This window comes from Panthera pardus, unplaced genomic scaffold (genome assembly GCF_024362965.1).
Source record: "Panthera pardus isolate Hobbes unplaced genomic scaffold, ASM2436296v1 HiC_scaffold_2, whole genome shotgun sequence".
Taxonomy (NCBI): Eukaryota; Metazoa; Chordata; class Mammalia; order Carnivora; family Felidae; genus Panthera; species Panthera pardus.
Window position 1 is genome coordinate 27,554,052 of NW_026526765.1, and position 19,847 is coordinate 27,573,898.

General features: G+C 43.9%; 1 protein-coding gene across 5 annotated transcripts in view; it reads left to right on the plus strand.

The window, feature by feature from the left end:
* The window catches only part of RAI14 (retinoic acid induced 14), a 144,005-nt gene that overhangs the window by 77,994 nt on the left and 46,164 nt on the right, over positions 1 to 19,847 (plus strand). For 3 of the 5 annotated variants that reach the window (XM_019450679.2, XM_019450680.2, XM_053906914.1), the window contains one exon: positions 8,082 to 8,212. In XM_019450679.2, coding sequence (XP_019306224.2) covers positions 8,082 to 8,212 — 131 coding nt within the window. Of the gene's footprint in view, positions 1 to 7,798; positions 7,966 to 8,081; positions 8,213 to 19,847 lie in introns of those variants that run through there. The other 2 variants (XM_019450677.2, XM_019450682.2) reach the window with 2 other exon arrangements.

Below are 19,847 nucleotides of genomic sequence, written 5' to 3' on the forward strand. Positions count from 1 at the left end.
CGGCCGACTTCGGCTCAGGTCATGATCTCGCGGTCCGTGAGTTTGAGCCCCGCGTCGGACTCTGTGCTGACAGCTTAGAGCCTGGAGCCTGTTTCAGATTCTGTGTCTCCCTCTCTCTGACCCTCCCCTGTTCATGCTCTGTCTCTCCCTGTCTCAAAAATAAATAAAACATTAAAAAAAAATTAAAAAAAAAATGGTCCAATGTTTATTTCATGATGTATTGGTAATTTTCTTGGTTTTCCGTAAACTCTAAGGCCTCTCTTGGACTAACTCCCTGTTTACTAAATATATCTTGTATTTTTCAGTTGTTGTGTCTTCTCTTCATTAACCTAAATATTACTCATCGCAAGGTCTAGTTCACTACCTAGTCAAAAAACCTTCCCTGTCTGCCTAGGTGAAAGTTGACCCTCCTTTCTTTTGTGCTGATTCACCATGTGGCTCACTTTATCATCCTGTCCTGTTTTGTGTTGTTGGCATATTTCTCATAGTGTTCTTGTTAATCTATATATAAACTGTATGGAAAATTCTGGAAAGACTATGGCAGCTATGTAAAAAGCACCAAATAAATAGTCGTTGGGTGAATGAATGAATGTAACAACTATAGGTTCTTCTGTATAGTCACCACGGGAAAATATCATTTGGGCCTGAAGCTTGATGGTTTCTTGTCCTCTGTCTTAAAATATGAGGTGTGTGCTCTTTTTTTTTTTTTTTTTTTTTCCTGGATGGTACTAATCTGAAAACTTCCTAGTGAAAACACTGTCTACTTTGTGTAACTTTCATCTTAGACTTACTGATTATATTGGCAAAACAGTCTGCACTTCATAAACTAGAGGGAGAAATGCAGCATTTCCAAAGATAATCTCTCAAATAGACTCCTCCAGATGGCTGCGGAAGCAGATCCATACAACAGGAGCTATGCTAATTGGTGATGATTAGGGTTTTAGAGTCCTTCCTAAAGAAAGTCAAAGAAACTCTTTCTCTTCCTAGATTGCTCTCTGCCACTGGATTATTTTGGTTGGGTTGATATATTCCAAAACTCAAACCTGCCTACTAGCCAGATGTCTGTGACCACTGAGTTTCCACTGGTTTTCCAGTTCCCAATGATTAAACCAAAATAAAAGAAGGTGATGCCATGTCTGGCCAACAGCAGACATTGTCAATTGCCAAAGCTCCAGCGTCCATCATGCGGTTGACATGGTGTGTGCCACCCTCACAGGAGGCAGGCAAGTCCTTCCAAAGGCCAGGCTTCAAGGGAAAACTCTTAAGCAAGTAGTGTCATTTGGAAATGATTTGATGAATAGGAAACTAACAGGCCAGCCATTGAAAATCTCATTTGTGATAAATTAGCAGGAATGTTTGGAGCCTACATTGAAGGTAAAGTCTGCCTTTCCCACGTGCTGCCCTTCATAGCTGACACATTACACATGTCTCTGGAGCGTAACATATGGCTTCCTGAACTTGCAAATGTGGCTTAAATGTGCTCTGTTGAAATAGCATCTGTTTAAACAGTCTCCTGGAAAACTGAGCCATGTTCAATAAAATAGTTAATTTCATGTCTGTGAATGTTTCCTCTAGAGCCCTTTAAAATGTTATTTTTAGGGGCTGTACTAGAAAATTTGCAAATTTAAATTTGCAGGAAGGCATTAGCTGCCTCTGAAAGGGTAACGGCCATCAGTCCTAAGTTGTAAATATTAAAAGATTCATACAGCATGAATCATAAACGGACAGTGTGAAAGATCTAATTCAGTAATAATAGTCACCAGTTTTTGAGTGCCTACTGTGTTCCAGGCTCTTCATGTACATTATATTTAATTCTCAGGATATTTTGCAAAGAGGTGGGATCCCTCCCGTTTTACAGATAAAGAAATGGAGTCTCAGATGCCCATAACCTGCTCAAGACCACTTAGGTGGGAGGTGGTGAGCTCGAATTTCAACTCAAAAACACTAAAATCTGAAGCCAGTCTCTTTTTCTGCACCAGGAGTTCTTAGCTTAATGGATGGACTGGGAATAGGGGTTTAAGTCAGAGACCCCTATGAAACTGTATGCAAGCTCTTGTGTGTTTGTGCATTATTCTGGGGAAAGTCCATAACCTTAGCAGATTCTCCAAGGGATTTGTGAGGCCTTCTAAAGAAGCAGATTTTGACACCTGGCTGCCTTCATTTTAGACAGGAGGAAATAGCAAGTGAGAACACAGACCGTCCAGAGGCACTTGGTTCGCAGTTGATTTGACCAGAAAGCGAACCACAGGTCTTCTTTCTAAACTCTGTGTGTACGTGCGTAATAAATTACATATAGAGAAAAGTGCACAAAACAAGAATGTAGCGTTTAACAACAAGGGAACCTCTGTGGAGCCACTAACCAGGTCATGAACTAGAGCATGGGACCCTAAAGTACTCCCAGGTGTCTCTCCCTCCTCAGATGGCATATCCTCACTCCCAGCGCTTTCCTGACTTTTAGGGTAGCCCTGTCCTTGCTTTTCTTTATAGTTTTACTATCCAGGCATGCGTTCCTAAACCATATGGATCCATCTTTCCCGTTTTCATCTTCATATACATGCAGGCATGCTATTGTATTCTTCTGTGTCTTGTTCTTTCAGCAATATTGTTTTTAGTATCCATGTTGTAGCATGCAGTTGTAGTTCATTCCGTTGCTTGATTATATTGTACTTTATCTTCTATTATTGGATATTTGATTAGTTTTAATTTTTGCCTATTATGAGCAATGCCTTTGTTAACATTCTCGTACTCATCTTATACACGAGTTACACATGCAACTCCCCCAGGAAAGCATAATATGGATTAAGCTTTTGTTGGAAACAAAATACCTAGCACTACAAAGAAAAAGCCAAGAATTTTTCTCTTCTTTCACCTCCTCCCTTCATGCTTCTGTGGTAGCCTTTGCATATGTTTTGGTTGTCTCCAAACTTGGAATAAGAATCAAAGAGCACACTTGACCCCGAGTCCAGGGGTGCCAGAGATCACTGGGATTAGAGTCTCCAGGATGAGGCATGGGCATCTGCACAGTTAGCATGTCCCAGGTGATTCTGGTGACTGGGAGACACTGGATTCGTGCCAATGAATTGGTAAGACCTGGCTCCTTCGTTATAAAGAGATTCAGAGAAAGTGTACCCGTGATTAAAATACTAGAAGATTGGCCTTAGAAGATTTAAGGGCGTAGGAAAGTTAAGGGAGTTGGATTTATTAGCCTGTAAAAAAATGGAAACATGATTAAATAGTTATTTGCAAAAGAATGAAAGTTTTATAATTGAAAAAAAAATTTGCTAAGTCAAGAGAGATTTATGTTCATCAGGAGGAGGAAAATCCTGCTAAAATGAGCGGCAGAACCAGCATTTGCTAGGTACGACAGGGCGAGTAATAAAGGCTGTCGTCAGTGCCTTCAGGGAGCTGAAGACAAGGAAACAAAACAAGCACGCACCGCGCTCTGGAACAAAAGCCGGGACGCAATATTTCATCAAGTCTAGACTGTGGGCTTCAGTCAGCTGAGTAGGCGGTCCTCTGGGACACAATGGTGGAGAGAAGCAGAGAGAGGTCACCATGAAAAAGTTGACGAGCCTACAGGGCTTGAAGTAGGCTTTAGAAGGAAGCCTTTTCATAGGCGGTTGGGATGACAGAATATTCTAAAGCAGTGGCATCCAATGTATTTTATTGAGATTCCCCAGGAAAAATACTTATTTTATATCACCACCCAGGACACACATACATAATCAAAAGTTTCATAAAACATTTAACTTTATTAAATATGATGCAGCTGATGTTCGCTGTTTTTTTTTTTCTAATTCATTGTTTTAAATGTTGGATTAACCCGCTCGTAGGTGGAAAATGCCATTCTGAGGGGACCAGGAGCCCAGTGTGGAGGCAGAGCTAATCACGAAGCTGCCCTATGGAGGAAATGCCATTTAGAGGAGGGGATTTCCGTGGGAGGTGGTGAGGGGGGTGGGGTATTGTTTGTGTGGCGGTGGGGTGGTGGTCTCTAGAAGTCTTCCCCAATTCCAGAGCATGGGTGAATTACTTTGGGTCGTTATGGTAAAATTTCACACTTCACCTATCATATGCCCTACTTCTTACACAAAACACCTCTGACACCAAATGGTTTTCTTTATACCCACAACCAATTCTCCAACTCTTCGGGCACCAACTAGGTGTCTGGTGATGCAATTCAGTTCTGACACTAGTGGTCTGGAGGTAGCATCAGACCCCACAGTTAAGGACTCAGTCCCACAAAATTGCTCCCACTTCAGATGCCATCTGAAATTTCTGGGCCAACTGCACGTCTGACCAATTAGCTATAAAGTCATAGTCAGGGAGGTGGAGGTTCCCATAGCCCACTCCTCAGGTTTGATCATTTGCAGAACAGCTCAGAGAACTCAGAAAGGTACGTTTCTTACTATTAACAGTTTATTACAAAGGATTACAAATCAGGAACCGCCAAATGGAAGAAATGCACAGGGCAAGATAGGGGATGTGTGTGTGGGTGCGTAAGTGAAAAGCGTCTGCTCTCTCCAGGATCATCTTCCCAGCACCTCCTTGTGTTCATCACCCTGGAAGCTCCCTGAACCCTATGGTTTCAGGGTGGTTTAGGGCTTTTTATGGAGGTTCCACTTCGTAGGAATGATGGATTAGATCATTGGCCATTGGTGATTGACTCAGTCTCTAATCCCTCTCCCCTCCCTGGAGGAGGGGGTGGGGCTGAAATTTCTAACCCTCTAATTTATATGGTTGATTCTCCTGGCAACCAACCCGCATCCTGAAGATGTCATTAACATAAACTCCTGTAGGGGAGCTTATTATGAATAACAAAAGATACTCTTCACCCTTATCACTCTGGAAATTCATGGATTTTAAAAGCTCTAGTGCTAGAAATCAGGGACAAGGACCAAGTCTACAATTCTTATATCACAATATCACAACCTATTTATCTGACCAACCCTACTGTTGGACGGTATATTGGCCAAGGTAGCTTTTTAAGATTCCTTTTGATGCTTGGTTTCAATTTAGTACCACTCAGCAGAGGGATAGAGACAGGTGAAAAGAATTTGCTTGTAGATTCTCAAGAGCAATGTCATTAAAAGTATTTATTAAACATCTGTTCTATTTCATTTTGCAGATGGCCATGGAATCTTTGGTATGGAATGTGGTGCTGGGTAGAATGGTTTTATAGGAGAAAATATAGGGACTATCTCCATGGGCAGGTATAGGAGAGGAAAGCGATAGCACCTTGAAAACCATGCTTTCTGGAAGAAACATGGTATATAGCCTGTTGTGCATATCAGAACTACCCATAAATATAACCAGCTGCCTGGCCCAGGACTAGAGAGCTCTGTCACATTAGCATCCCCTCCTTATGAGGGCTGGCCAGCAGTCTGGGTAATGTGTTTTCAGAATCTGGATTCCTGGCTTAGAGAGAGGACAAATTGGGATACCTCTTGTCTCCACTCTTAGCATAACTTGTGTGAGAATTTTAAGAGTAAACTCTCTCTTTCTTTCCTCATTTTCTGACCAATGATCTACTTTCTCCCCCAGTTTCTTCTTCAGGTGTGCCCTTGTTTTCCTGATGGGTTCTGAACTGGTCTCTTGGCTCAGACTCTAAGGCCAATATATAGCACCCATCCGTTTCCTTCCTCCTGCTTACTATGAATCCTGTCTGCAGCATATCCAGGTTGAATGGTGTTATAGGTTATTTATTAAATCTTTGTGTGTGTGTGTGTGTGTAACCTTGTTCTCTTTGCCTTATCTTTTCTAACAGAAAAGTAACTTCTGGCCTGCAGTGAAGGGAAACTAGATAAAAGAGAAGTATTTTAGACCTCAATGTGCCATTGACCTTGTCCTCCAGAGGGTGGGGGAGAAGGGATCTTTCTTGCTGTGTCCTATAGAAATTGAACTCCCTAAATATCCACATGTAACTAATTTTAGGGAACCCCTACAACTAGATTTTTCTCTACCCAAGAGTTGAGTTTCTTAGTGGCACTGAAAAGGAAAATCCTTTCATGTGGCTTTTCTTTGCTTAAATACTTTCGATCATATCCTCTGGGGTTTAATATCCTTTTGATCTTCCCTATCCAGTTTTAATTTGGTCAGTTTAAATTAGGGAAGGATTTAAAGACAACACTAATAATGTACCTTGGGGGTCATGTAAATGGGAATCATTGGTCCTGAATGTACTTTATAAATTTTTTGTTTTGTTTTGGCTTGTAAAATGCTGTTTGGAGGAAGTCTGTTTCTTGGTGTTGGCTACATTTTGTTCTTAGGTAAAGCTTCCCATTCTACCACCAAATGCTTGTGCTTAGGGTAGTGTATTTACTGTGTATTGTGTTCTTGTGCAGTAGGAAACCTGATTTGCCTTTGTGCAAAGACAAATCTCTAGCAAAGTTTGGTTGGGGGGCATTTTATAGATTACATATTTTGAGCTCTAGGAATCACAGTGGTCATCGGTCCAAAACCTTGAAAAACTGAGGTACTGAGAGGTTTTGGGTGACTTGAGGTCTATAGCATGGAAGTATCAATCTAGAGTTCTGGAATTCTAGTTCGTGCAGCCTAGCGGACAGACTTCTGATTTTTGTTTAAACCTAGCTCCTCATTCCTGTGTTCTTGCACTCAGTGGTGGCCATGGGGAGGAGAGAATCCTGAGAAATGGGAGCGGCCCAGTCCTGAGCCTCTCTCAAAGTAAATTCTGTACCTAAACCCTGTACACGTCAACTTTACCCCTCCATGGCCTTTGGCTTTCTCTCAGGCGCTGCCTCTACGCTGGGGTGGAGAGGTACCTGGGACATCTTGCAGATCTACCCTTGCTGTATCAGAAGGTGGAGCCCTACTGGGTTTCCCAGTTCCATCAGCGCAGAGAGATTGGGAACATGCTCCGAGAGTTGGATGAGTGTAGTCCTGTAAAATTCTCTCTTGTTAACTGTTACATTCTCACTGTCTCCTCTCTCTGCCTCCATGCAATGGTGTGTGGCAAAGCCTTTAAAATGAAATGCCTAGAGGTTCTTATCTTCAGAGGCCACAGGAAGCAGAGAAACTGTAGAGCTGAATGTAGAACGTTTGGGGGAGGGAGAAGGAATCTCTTTAAGGGTGTTGGTATCCATAACAGGAAGGGCCAGAAAGTGGGTTTATAGGAGAGGTCTGGAGGGCAGGCCGGCCTGCAAAGTGACCCAGGGGCTTTGATGTGCCCCCCGGGATCTTTTGTCCCTGCATTAATCTTGTATACCTCATACACCTCTCTGTCATAACTCTTCTTCAGTCACTGATTTTATTCTCTCACTCCTCTGCTCCAAAACCTTCAATGGCTCACTGCTGCCTTTTCACATGTGAAACTTCTCGGTCTTATACTCAAGGCCCATTTGCTCTTATATGGAGATCTTCTCTTTTCCTTTGTAAAAGTCAAAGCCAGCTTTTATACACATGAAGGCTTTCCTGTCACTGTGGTTTGTAGAGTTAATTCTGTTGAGGTTGGGGGTTTATCAGTGGTGGAGGCTTTGCTCAAAGCTGTTTGTTGTCTAATAGCTTGCTCAGGAAGAAGTTTTGTTTCTCATGAGACTTTGTAGAGGCCGTAGCCTGGACAACTACTTAAAATCATTATACAGCTCGAAAATCTGGCCAGTGAACAGGCCAGAAAGGGTGGCAGTGAAAGCGGATGAAGAATTGTGTGTAAATAAACCATCGAGTAACCTTGAGCTGTTGGCCAGTTTGGTTGTCTACACTGTGGGCCCAGTGAGCTGTGGACCAGGTCAAAGGCCAGTATTCTGAGGAGCCAGCTGTCAGGGTTTAGCTAGAAACAAGCTAATGTGTAAACTGGCCTTGAGGTCTTTTTAAGCTGCTTCATTTTCCCAGCGTCGGTGAAAAGAGGGGACTTTATTTCAGAGTTTGCTGGCCAGCTGCTGTTTCATTGAACTGTTGATGTTTTCTTTTGGGAAGCCGGTCTTCTTGAGTGTCTCCACAGTGAAGGGGAAGGTATCTGATCTGGGGGCAGGTTTTGATTTCAGTGACGGGAGGACGGGGGTCCTGCTGGTCAGTATGGCTGCGGCCACTGTTGTTCACTAGTTCTGCGTCTCCCCTTTGCTCCACAGACCAACGAGTGGAACAAGAATGATGACCGGCTGCTACAGGCCGTGGAGAATGGAGACGCGGAGAAGGTGGCCTCCCTACTGGGCAAGAAGGGAGCCAGTGCCACCAAGCAGGACAGCGAGGGCAAGACTGCGTAAGCTAAAAAATTGGTTTCTAACTGTAACGGTTCTGGGTTCTCAGAGTGTTCTCTGGAAGCCCTGGGATCCATAGGGGAACTTCACAAGTGTGTTTAAGGGGACTTTGTGAAACTACTGTCCCCCCCCACTCCTCCTACCCCTCGTGTCAAAATATGGAAGATGCTATTTTAATTTGGTCCCTATTTCCTCAAGTTTCAAGTTATACATTGGGCTTTACCTTGGATGGCTATATTTGTTTTCAAGTACCATTGGAGATTACACCAGAGAAGAAATAGCATGAGGATTATAACCCATTGATAGGTGGAAAAGGAATTCTATCCTCCATTTGAAGCAGCCTAAGAGAGGGTATTTTTTTTCATAACCCTCAAACCTTATAATTTATATTATTACTTCTTTTAAAACCCTTTCCTTAATGTAGATCAGTAATTACATGAGTAGTGTGAATTTTGCATTATGATTTGCCATTTATGGTAATCTTGCCCACCGTAATTAAAATTACATATTTAATGTGTGTGTGTGTGTGTGTGTGTGTGTGTGTGTGTGTGTGTGTGTGTTTATGTTTATTTGTATCTGCTCTTACTCTGGTCATATTGTAGAGAGGTCATTGACTTTGTAGCTAAATAGACTTCTAATCTGGACTTCATCACTTATGAAGTGTGTAGTCTCCTTTTAAAATTGATTTATTTTGAGAGAATGAGAGAGAGAGAAAGAGAGTTTGGAAGGGGCAGAGAGGGAGAGAGAGAATTCTAAGCAGGGTCCGTGCTCTGTGAATGAGCCCAATGTGGGGCTTGATCTCATGAAGTATGAGATCATGACCTGAGCCAAAATCAAGAGTCAGATGCTTGACCGACTGAGCCACCCAGGTGCCACGAATTGTGTCATCTTTGAATCTTAATTTATTCAATTTAAATTGGAGATGACGATATTTGACCACTAGGGTAGTTATGAATATAAAACAAGATACTGAGTTGGGTTCGGTGCCTCCAGAAGCAGGTTCTGAGACAAGGATTTGAGTGTAGGGAGTTTCTATAGCCACTGATCCCAGGAGCATGCAGAAGAGGACTGAAACCTACATGGTGTGTTATTGACAGGTAACTGCTGTGGGCAGCTGGAACCCAATCCTGCTGAAAACCTCTGGGAGTCTTCTTAGACTCAGAGCAGGGGTTGGCCAACTGTGGCCCGCAGTCTGCCTTTGTAAATAAAGTTTTATTGGGATGCAATCAAATCCATTTATTTAGCATTGTGGCTGCTTCTGTACTGCAAAGGCAGATTGGAATAGTTAAGACAAAGTCTGTGGCTCACAAGTCCTAACATATTAGCTCTCTGGCCCCTTGCAAGAACTAGTTACCCTACCCAAGGGGGTAAGGAAACTGGGGTGCCTGTTCCCATTCACTTGTCCCTCCAAGGTTGAATGCTGCTCCTAGGGCCTATAATGCTCATGGGCAGAACAAGCCCAAGAGGTTATGCAAGGGGCACCTGTAGCTCTAGATACCATATGTAAAGAGTTAGCAGTGGCCCACAGTAAGTACTGATAAACCCAGTTCCCTTTCCTTCTCCTGGATGAGTAGTTCTCAATCCTGGCAACTCCTGCATTAGCGTCACCTGGGGTACTTAAAAAAAATATATTGTTCCCACGCCCACCCCACATGTTTGGAAACATTTTGTGGAGAGGCCCCAGAATCAATATTTTTAAAAGTATCCCATGTAGGTTTAACCAGAGAGAACTATCGTCTAGAAACTAGATGGACTCTAGATTGAAGGATAAATAGAAGAAAAGGCAAATTTTCCTGAGATTGAGCATCACATTTTAGCAAATTTTGTCAATGAAACCATCCCCCTGGCACCCATTGAATCCCGTAGGATACATACCAGTTCTATTGTTTGAGGAGCCACAGGATGGCCTACAGACCTATGCTGTATCTGGGGAGCAGGCTAGTTGGTACACAGGGGAAGAGGGAGGTGGGAGGTGTTCTCACTCAGATTAGGGCCAGGTCCTCTAGGAACTGGGCTTGTCCTCTCCGCCAAAGCCCTGGGTTGGGCTCCCCACCATCAGCAGCCTCAGCTTGACTTTCCACCTTTGCAGAGGCCTGTCTTTCAGGTGTGGGGTGCAGGACCGCATCCCCATAGGTTCTGACTTGGTAGTGAGGACTCCAGATAGCTGGTGGGCTTTAGTTGTTGGCTAATATTTTGTTGCCTGAGCTGCTTACTCAGAGTTCTATGATTTTTGGTTCTCAACCCTCTTGCACTCCCGATTGGAGTTTCCTTGACAAAAGGGACTGTTACTTTGTAGCTCATCTACCCCAGTGCTCAGCTTGTACATAGGTACTCCCAAAATATTTGTCCAATGAGTTAATTACCCTTTTCCCAGGATGCCACATTTGGAGTCAGTGCTTTCGGAGCCCCAGTGACAGAAGTCATGGTGTTAAACGTGTCCTGAGGTTTTTGGTGGTAGACTGCTTGTCCCACCGTACAGCCTTCTGGACTTCTGCTCCCAGTTCAGCTCTGCAGATGCCTGCACAAAACAGACTGTGATAGCCATCCCAGAGAGAGGGGGATAGAGGCTTCTGATAGGCTTGTCCAAGACTGTACTCACTAAAAAGAAGACAGAAAATTTAGGTTAGCAGCTTAGCCACAATTGTGATCACCTTCATAGTCTTTTGGGCGTCTGGGTGGTGGTTAAGCATTCAACTCTTGATTTCTGCTCAGGTCATGATCTCACGGTTTGTGAGTTCGAGCCCCGCATTGGGCTCTGAGCTGACAGCATGGAGCTTGCTTGGGATTCTCTCTCTTTCTGTCCCTCCCCCACCCCTTCCTCCCTCTTGCTCTCTCTCAAAAATAAATAAATATTTTTTAAAAATTGGTACCTTTTGTTAGTAAGACATTTATCACATGTAGGGTAGAGGGCCAGGCAATTGATTTCTCCTTTTTTGTTGTGGGAAAATATACACAACATAACTGTACCACTTTAACCATTTGAAAGTATGCATTTCATTAAGTACATTCATAGTGTTGTGCAGCCATTCATCATTTAGTCCAGGAAATTTTTCATCATCCCAAAAGGAAACCTTGCACTCTGTATGCAGTGACCCTCCTCAGCCTCCTGCCACCTCCCCCTGGCAAACACTCATCTGCTTTCTGTCTCCCTGAATTTGCCTCTTCTGGGTATTTCATGTAATGGCATCAAACCCTTGTGTGTGGTTTTTTTCACTGAGCGTAGTTTTCAAGGTTCATTCTTGCTGTAGCTCCGATCAGCACTTCAGTCTTCTCTTCTGATGGTGGAAATGCACACAGCAGTTGCACACAAATCACCACCTGCACTTTGCAGTTGATAAAGACAAGACTCGCATGATACAGCTCTCCCTGCATTGACTCCAGAACCAGTTCTGCCTTTGCCTTTGAACTTGTAAGTCTACCATGTTTTGCTGTGGTGACCCCTGTGGAGAAAGTTAGAGGGACTATAAAAAAAAGGAAGAGGAAATACTTATTTTTTCAGTGTGAGATTTTTCATAAATAACCATCTGGTAACATTTCATTTTTCTGCTTGGACTATTCCTTAGAATCAAAGTTGCTAAGTGTTAGCCTATAAGAATTTAATTTTCAGAGGCACCATGGAGTTAAGTCTATCTGGCTCCATATTTTCATTCAAATCTAGTGGTCTTAGTATTCAGAACGAGGGGGCACCATGGGGTCTGAAACCATGCCTCCTGCCCCTTTGGTATCACGGAATCCCGCAAGGCCGAGAACTCTGTGGAAACAGAAACTCCAGGCAGTGTTGTTCCCTTGGCTTCTGCCCTGTCTCCTCTGGACGTCTGCACTTCTGGATTTGGATCAGTCTAATCTGTGCACTCCTGCCTGAGTGTATGTGTATCTCCCTCACACTTGGAGATTTTTCTCAAGCTGTGGAAACTTTTCCTGTCTTGTTCTTTCCACATGCGTCACTTTGGTAGCGTGCAGACCGGTAATTTCCTAGGAGTAGTTCTGGGTCCATGACAGGCCGGTATCGTGTGTCCCCTCTTCTGAAGCTCTTGGCTCCATTGGCCCCTTGGACGTTGCTGGGCCAGCGTGTGTTTGTGGATGTGTATGGAGTGATTTGCAGTGTCTCTAAAGGGTAAGGCCAGGTCACACACTGCAAAGTTAGGTATTTGACTGTACTTGGTCTCATTCTCTGCCTACGTGTTTGGGTTTAATCTTTGGGTTATACACCTCCCTGTCCAAATTAGGCTGGAAGCCTTTTCTAGCGAGCTTTTGCAAGAACTCATTTTGTAATTTTGTTCAGTAATGCACACTGTTTCCCTATTGCCTGACCACCTAGAGTCCTGATTTGGGCTTTCAAGGCCCTCTCACCGGCCCTGCCGTTACTTCACTGAATGTTCTCTTGCCCTTGCCTTCCACTGGTGGTGGGGGTGTTGGCTCCCAGACTTCCTCTTATGTTTGCCCGGGTTCTGTGTCCAGTCCAGAATGCTTCCTCTCTGATGGTCTCAGTCATCTAAAAAAAATTTCCTTCTCTTTGAAATACTGGAATCTTGATTTATAACTTGATACATTTTATCATGTTGAAAGAATAAGAACAACATCAGAAAAGTCTCTACAGCTTGAAACAAAAACTTTGTTTTCTGAAGACTTGAATCCCTTACAACAACAGTAAGCTCCCTGAAGACCAGGCTCACGTGATTGTTGTTGTTGTTGTGTTGGTCTCTCTCACAGTTCCAGGCATAGAAGATAGGCATTCGGTCGGCATTTGTGGACGTGACTTTTCAGCATGAAGAAAGCATTCTTTTTGTTAATGATCTGTCACGGGTAAATTAATTAGGAGTGGATTAAGTTGGGGTTCAAGAAGAAAAGGACTATCCTGGTGAACGTCACAACCTGACATTTCTCTTCTCCCAGCTTCCAGTGCAATTTAAATAAACACTCAGCCTTCAGTACCTAGAGAACCAGATGACTCAGAAAATCCCAAGAATGAAGTGGCAAAGGCAGCCAGCCATCTTGGCGGACATTCTCCAGAAGCTTCCTTAACCCAAGGTCAATAACCAGAAGGGTGGTTTGGTTATTCTTCAGACTTTCAGTTTCTTTCTGGCATATTTCCATCAGGGAAAGATAAGAAACTTTGAAAACTTTCTCCCTCTAAAACCGATCGAAGAGCGATTAAAAAAAAAAAAAAAGCAAAAGCAATTGAATGACTGGAATTCATTTAGGAGCAAGTAAGAGAAGGGTGCTGTCTTGGGTCAGAAAAGAACAAAATAGAGCAAGGCACAGAGTTATAGCTACAGCCTGTGTTTATGGAGTCAGGCTTGGCTTCCCTTGACCCATCTGTTCACTTTTCCTGGTGGAGGTAAGGATGTGGGAGGATATCATTACCCTAAAACCTCTTACCATGGAACAGTCTAATTGTTTCAAGATGTTTTCCCCTACTTTTAGATGTGCATTTAATTAAAGTTATGTATGTTTGTCTTAGGAACAACCAGACTAAATAAAATCACTGCTGGGACTATAGTATTTGAAGAAATACCACCCAGGCATGTGTGTGTAGATGGACACACACACACACACACACACACACACACACACACACACACACACACACAGTCTGCATACATAGCCCACATTTCAGATACCTGATCATTTTGGTTTTGAAAGCAAAAACTTGTGAAAGTATCTTTAGATGACTCTGTGGAGTTTAAGTATAAAATAAGGGAGGTAGTCCTTGAACTCTGCAAATCAGGACAGTAAGGGGCTTCTCTGTCTGCTGGCTGGTTGCACTCTTTTCGTGTTTCCTCAGAGCAGGGATGTAGCCATTCGGTCTTAGAAATCAAGTCCTGCCATCTGGGCCACTTTCTCCAGATCTCACGTAAGGCCGCCGCATTAGTTGACCTAAAACTACTACATACTTTATGTGTAATCGCGTCCTCCTTCCCGGCAAAATCACCCTGTGTCTTTCCTAAAACCTGCTGGTATTTGACAGACGGATAAACTAAAAGGTATAATTGCTGTATTGCATATCCACTGAGCTTTTCATCATGTAGATTTTTGAAGATGACAGAACCTCTGTTCCTACCTTGCAAATGTGCCCAGATGTTTGTTTAATTAATCTACTAGTTGGGGAGGCACTCCCTTCCCTGCATCTGAAATGTTCCAGAGGGTGACTGGGTGACTTAGTCGGTTAAGCGTGTGACTCTTTGGCTCAGGTCACGATCTCATGGTTTGTGAGTTTGAGCCCCACATCAGGCTCTGTGCTTACATTGTGGAGCCTGCTTGGGATTCTCTCTCTCTTCCTCTCTCTCAGCCCCTCCTGCTCTCTCGCTCGCTCTCCCTCTCTCTCTCTCAAAATAAATTAAAAAAATAATAAAACATTTAAAAATGTTCCAGACTCTTGTAAACATATCCAGGAGGAGGAGGAAATATGGTCTTTGCCTACAAAATGCATAGCATCTAGCAGAAAGACCAGTGAGAGCACTGGAGAATAATTAAGTGCTAGCTTACAAAATACTAACTGGAAGGGGTTCAAGATGAAGGGAGACGGTGAATCACTGGAGTAGCCAAGAAATGCTTCCTGCCTGAGGTGTGATGTGGGATGGCCTTGCAAAGTGAACTGGGAGGAGAGTGGGGATGGGGGGCGAGGAAGACAGTATAGGTCCTGGTCACAGCATGAATGGAAAAGAAATGCAAGGACACCATAGTTATTGTTTCCTTCCCTTGTCCAAGAACGTATTATGGTTTCAGTTCAGGACCCCACTTGACACTCGGTCCGTGGTTCTTAACTTGACTCCTGTTACAGTCACCTGGACAGCTTAGAAAAATGCTGGTGTCACCCACAGACACCTCTATATAGTTGAGGGGGGGGGGGTGTAGTGTGGGTAAGCGTTTTTTTAAAGCACTCAGGTAATTCGAATGGCCAGCCAAACTGAGAACTCCCGTTTTAGACACACTGCAGTGACACTCCAGGTTCCTTGGCCCATGACTTCCCAACAGGCTTTGCCCAGTGCTAGGTTCCACATGGGCTGAGGAAGGCCCAGGGCCCCCAGGTGATTTTTCTCCTAGCATACACACATGTACGAATATGTATCCATAAGGCCTGTGCACAAAATAAAATGGCAAATTTGGGCTTAAAGTAATGTAATACACAGGGGTTTTAAAGAGAAACAGTGTTGTATGTTAAAGCTTAACAGACCTTATTGCAAAAATTGTGCTTTAGAAGGAACACTCGAGGGGCGCCTGGGTGGCTCAGTTGGTTAAGCATCTGACTCTTGATTTTGGCTCAGGTCATGATCTCACGGTTTGGTTTGTGAGATCAGGCCCCTGGTCGGGCTCTGTGCTGACAGTGGGGAGCCTGCTTGGGATATTCTCTCTCTCTCTCTCTCTCTCTCTCTCTCTCTCTCTCTCTCTCTCTCTCTCTCAATAAATAAAATAAACTTAGAAGAAAAAAAAAGACTTGAAACCACAGTAGTGCAAATTGACGAGAATAGATTTGGAAATGAAGAGCTACATTGATAGGGGCACCTGGCTGGCTCAGACAGTGGAGCATGCGACTCTTGATCTCAAGGTTGTGAGTTCAAGCCCCACATTGGATATAGAGATTGCTTCAAAATAAAATCTTTAAAAAGAAGAAAAAGAGCTATATTGATAAAATATTGGTGGGATCACAGGATTTTTCATTTTAAAACTGTTCAAAGCTAGGTTAAGTATTTCGAGAATGAAGGACTTCAGACACTCAAATAGGTCATCGTTGCTCAGGGTCGAAGCAAGTCTGGCTGTGCCTTTCCCTCCAGTTCTCTGGCCACGTCCTCCATTGGCTGGACGGGTCCCCGTGTGCAGAGGTCAGGAGAGCCTGGGAAATGCAGTTCTCTGTGACAGAGAGCAGAGCAGGGGTGGAAGGGCCTGGATCTCGACCCCTGCGGTGACCTCCACCCATCCTCACCCCATGAGCAAGAGCACCTGGAGGAGGTTCTCAGGCCGGCAGCAATCAGGCAGCTTAAGGGTTGAGGCACGTAGGATCGCTTAGCATGTGCCTGTCCCTTGGAAACGCTCCTGCTTTCTCACCTGGGGCCCTGAAATTCATGCCTTCCAAAATTCCACCACCATCACCCATCCGCCGAGTTTTGGTACCATTCAAGGTCCAGTTCGCCGTATCTTCTGTGAAGCCTTTCCTCATTTCCAAAGTGGCTGAGCTTGCTCTAGTTATTGCCTCTCTTAAAACCACTGGGGATTTGATGGGTCTGGTTACCTATGTACTTAATCTTATTCCTGAATTAGACTATCAGAGTTAGAGCCCAATCTTCCCAATTGATAAGAAAAGAGTTGCTGTTAGTCGTATTAACATTGAATGCCCCACCACTGGGCTAGGGGCTTTTATATGGGCCATTCATTCAACTAACAGTTCATTCTTTCACCCATTTTATTTTATGTAGAGAAAATTTTTTAATGTTTATTTTTTAGAGAGACCAAGTGTGAGTGGGGGAGAGGCATAGAGAGAGAGGAAGACACAGAATCCGAAGCAGACTCCAGGCTCTGAGTTGTCAGCACAGAGTCCGATGCAGGGCTCAAACCCAGGAACCATGAGATCGTCACCTGAGCCTAAGTCAGACGCTAAACCGACTGAGCCACCCAGATGCCTTTCTTGAACCCATTTTAAACTTTTTTTTTAAATGTTTATTTTTGACAGAGAGAGACAGAGCATGAGCAGGGGAGGGGCAGAGAGAGAGGGAGACACAGACTCCAAAGCAAGCTCCAGGCTGCAAGCTGTCAGCACAGAGCCCGACACGGGGCTCGAACTCACAGACCGCGAGACCATGACCTGAGCCGAAGTCGGATGCTCAACCAACTGAGCCACCCATATGCCCTTCTTGAGCCCATTGTGAAGACCATGCCCGTTTCCCATAGGTTTTTCTTATGTGATGCTCCCAGTCACCCTGGAGTGATCTGTGAGTGGCAAGTGTGGATCAGAAAGTTTTGGGAATTAGTACAAATCACCCTCATTCTAGGCTCTAGGTTCTAGAGTCTGGGGGTCTATCATGAATACAAGAGACAAATCATTGTCCTAATGGAGATTTCATAATGCCCAAGTGCTATTTCCAGACCACATTTATGAAACCAAACAATCCTGAAGCCAGAGAGCCAATGCTCAGCTTAAATGTCACGGGGTTTCTTAGCTCTGAGCGTGTGGTCTTTCATCTCATTGTTTCCTCCCCCATGTCCCCAGGAGAGCTCTGTCCCCGAAGCCACGCTGCGGATTCCATTAGCACATTGTAGGCACTTACAGGACAGGGATCCTATTTTTACACTCTTTATTTTCTTTATGCCAGTCCCCTTTTATTACATGTACCTGAAACATTCAGCAAGAGAAGGCAACCAGCACTTTCACTTCTCACACATTCTGCCAAATCAGCTCCTATCAGAAGTGGTGATCAGAGTCCCTGCCGTAGCTGCCTCTGAAACGGCTGAGCCACACAGCCACAGCACTTCTCTGCCTGCAGGACTTTCTCTCTGGGCCCATCAAGTGGACCCCTGGGATAGAGTGGAATTCCATTTTTCAAGGCTTGTATGACTAGAAGCTATTAGTACTGCCTTCCTAACCCTCAGTTTACAATCTGAAATGGGAATCTAGAGTTTGTGGGATTAAGGATTATTCCCCTGTAATATGTAGTGTGACCCAAGCCTCATTTGATCATATGGACCAGATAAGGAAACTGAGGCTAATGAATTTCAGTCATTAATCTTTCGTTTGGGTCTCAACTCTGCCAACCCCAGTATGGCACAACAAACTTCTTCCTACCGTGCAAATGTCCTAAAAATTGAATATGTATCAGAATCAGCTGGGAGGGAGTTGTTAAAACCTACTGCTGACTCCACCACAGAGTCTGGACAGGATCCTAAGAATCTGTATTTCTAACAGGCTTCTGGGTGCTGCTGCTGCTGCTGTTGCTGTTCTAGGGACCAGGCTTTGAGAATGGCTGTACAGTGTGATGTTGGGAAGAAAAAAAAAAAAAAAAAAAAAAAAAAAAATGAAGTCTTCTGTTAACATAAGTTTTGAGAACTTACAATCTGAGAAAAACATGGTTATGCTGGTTTATGTGTGTGCCTTAGTTTAAGGCAACTCAGAGACTTCAGAGTAAAAAAGCAAATTCAAAACTACAGATTTGCATTATCAAAACAATCACATCTGTGTGCCAGGAAAATTGCGTCAGGGAAGACCAAGTTTCTCGCCTCATAGAAAGTACGGTCAACTGGGACAGATGGCACCTGCTTTTTTTTTTTTTTAATTTTTTTGAATGTTGTATTTATTTTTGAGAGAGAGAGAGAGAGAATATGAGTGGGGAAGGGGTAGAGAGAGAGGGAGACACAGAATCCAAAGCAAGCTCCAGGCTCTGAGTTGTCAGCACAGAGCCGGATGCGGGGCTTGAACTCATGAATCGTGAGATCATGACCTGAGCCAATGTCAGATGCTTAACTGACTGAGCCACCCAGGTGCCCTCAGCACCTGCTTCTTTAATATAACATCAGGTGTGTCAAAGAGAAACAAGAGACCAGAGGCCTCTTTGAATAAACTTGGAAAAGGAAAGCCTTTCTGAGAAGACCCCTTCTTTGAAGCAGATTCCTGGATAGAATGAGGGGTTGAGCCTTGCACTTTTCTGGAACTATTGTCCTGGTGGAGGAAACAGCAAGGCAAAGGCCTTGAGGTAGGAGGATGCCCGATGTGCCCAGTGAATGGAGAGAGAGCTACAGGTGAGGTCAAAATGGAAGCCAGACATACTCACGTAAAGCCTGGTGGGCCATTGGAAGGACTTTGGATGGAACCCTGATTCTGAATACTTCGTTTCCTTGATTTATTTTAATATGGTTTAGTATCCTTCTTTCCCCCTCCAGAAATAGGTCTTACCAAAAGAATGCAATTAAAGGATAGGTGATTTTAGGTGTTTGGGAGATGCTGAAGCTCTCAAGGGATTGTGGACAGCTGGTTATTTTCATGAAGTATTTCTGAACCTCACTGACCATAGTGACCCCTCTCTGGGAAATAAAGGGGTTTAGAAGGAAAGGAAGAGATATGGATTTATTAGGGACAAACTGCTCTTAGAGTCAGAATTCAAGTCCTGCTCTTTTACACTTTTCCTAACCTCTGAGCCTCAGTTTCTTCATCTGTGAAATGAGGATGGTAGATCAGCCCATCCTTCTGGAACCTTCTAAGACTCTGGGATTCTGGGACTCTGGGTGTGGCTAGTGCCAGAGTTTGGTGTGTGGTCATTTCTTTGTTAGGCATGGTGGTTTGCTTGATTTGGGGAGTGAAAATTGATTGCAGAGACATTGGAAGGAATTGGAGGTCTGGTGAGGTGGCCAGCCTGTTGCATTCTTGACCTTATCCTGCCAGCCCTTTTGGGACTGGGACCTGGGGCAGCGGAGAAGGGCAGCAGTTTGGTTTGAGAGAAATTCTCTATGAATGAATATGCTGAAAAAAATCAACGTCTTCTAAAAGGAACCTTGTGAGTTTGTATTTCCTCCAAATATATGTTTCAGCTGGTAGTCAGAAACCAGAAGAATTGTTATTACTCTCAAAGATAGAAGGAACTTTCCAGGCCATCACTCACAGGCTTCTGAACAGCAACACTCAAATCCCCTTCGGGTTAAGAGCCCTGAGAAATA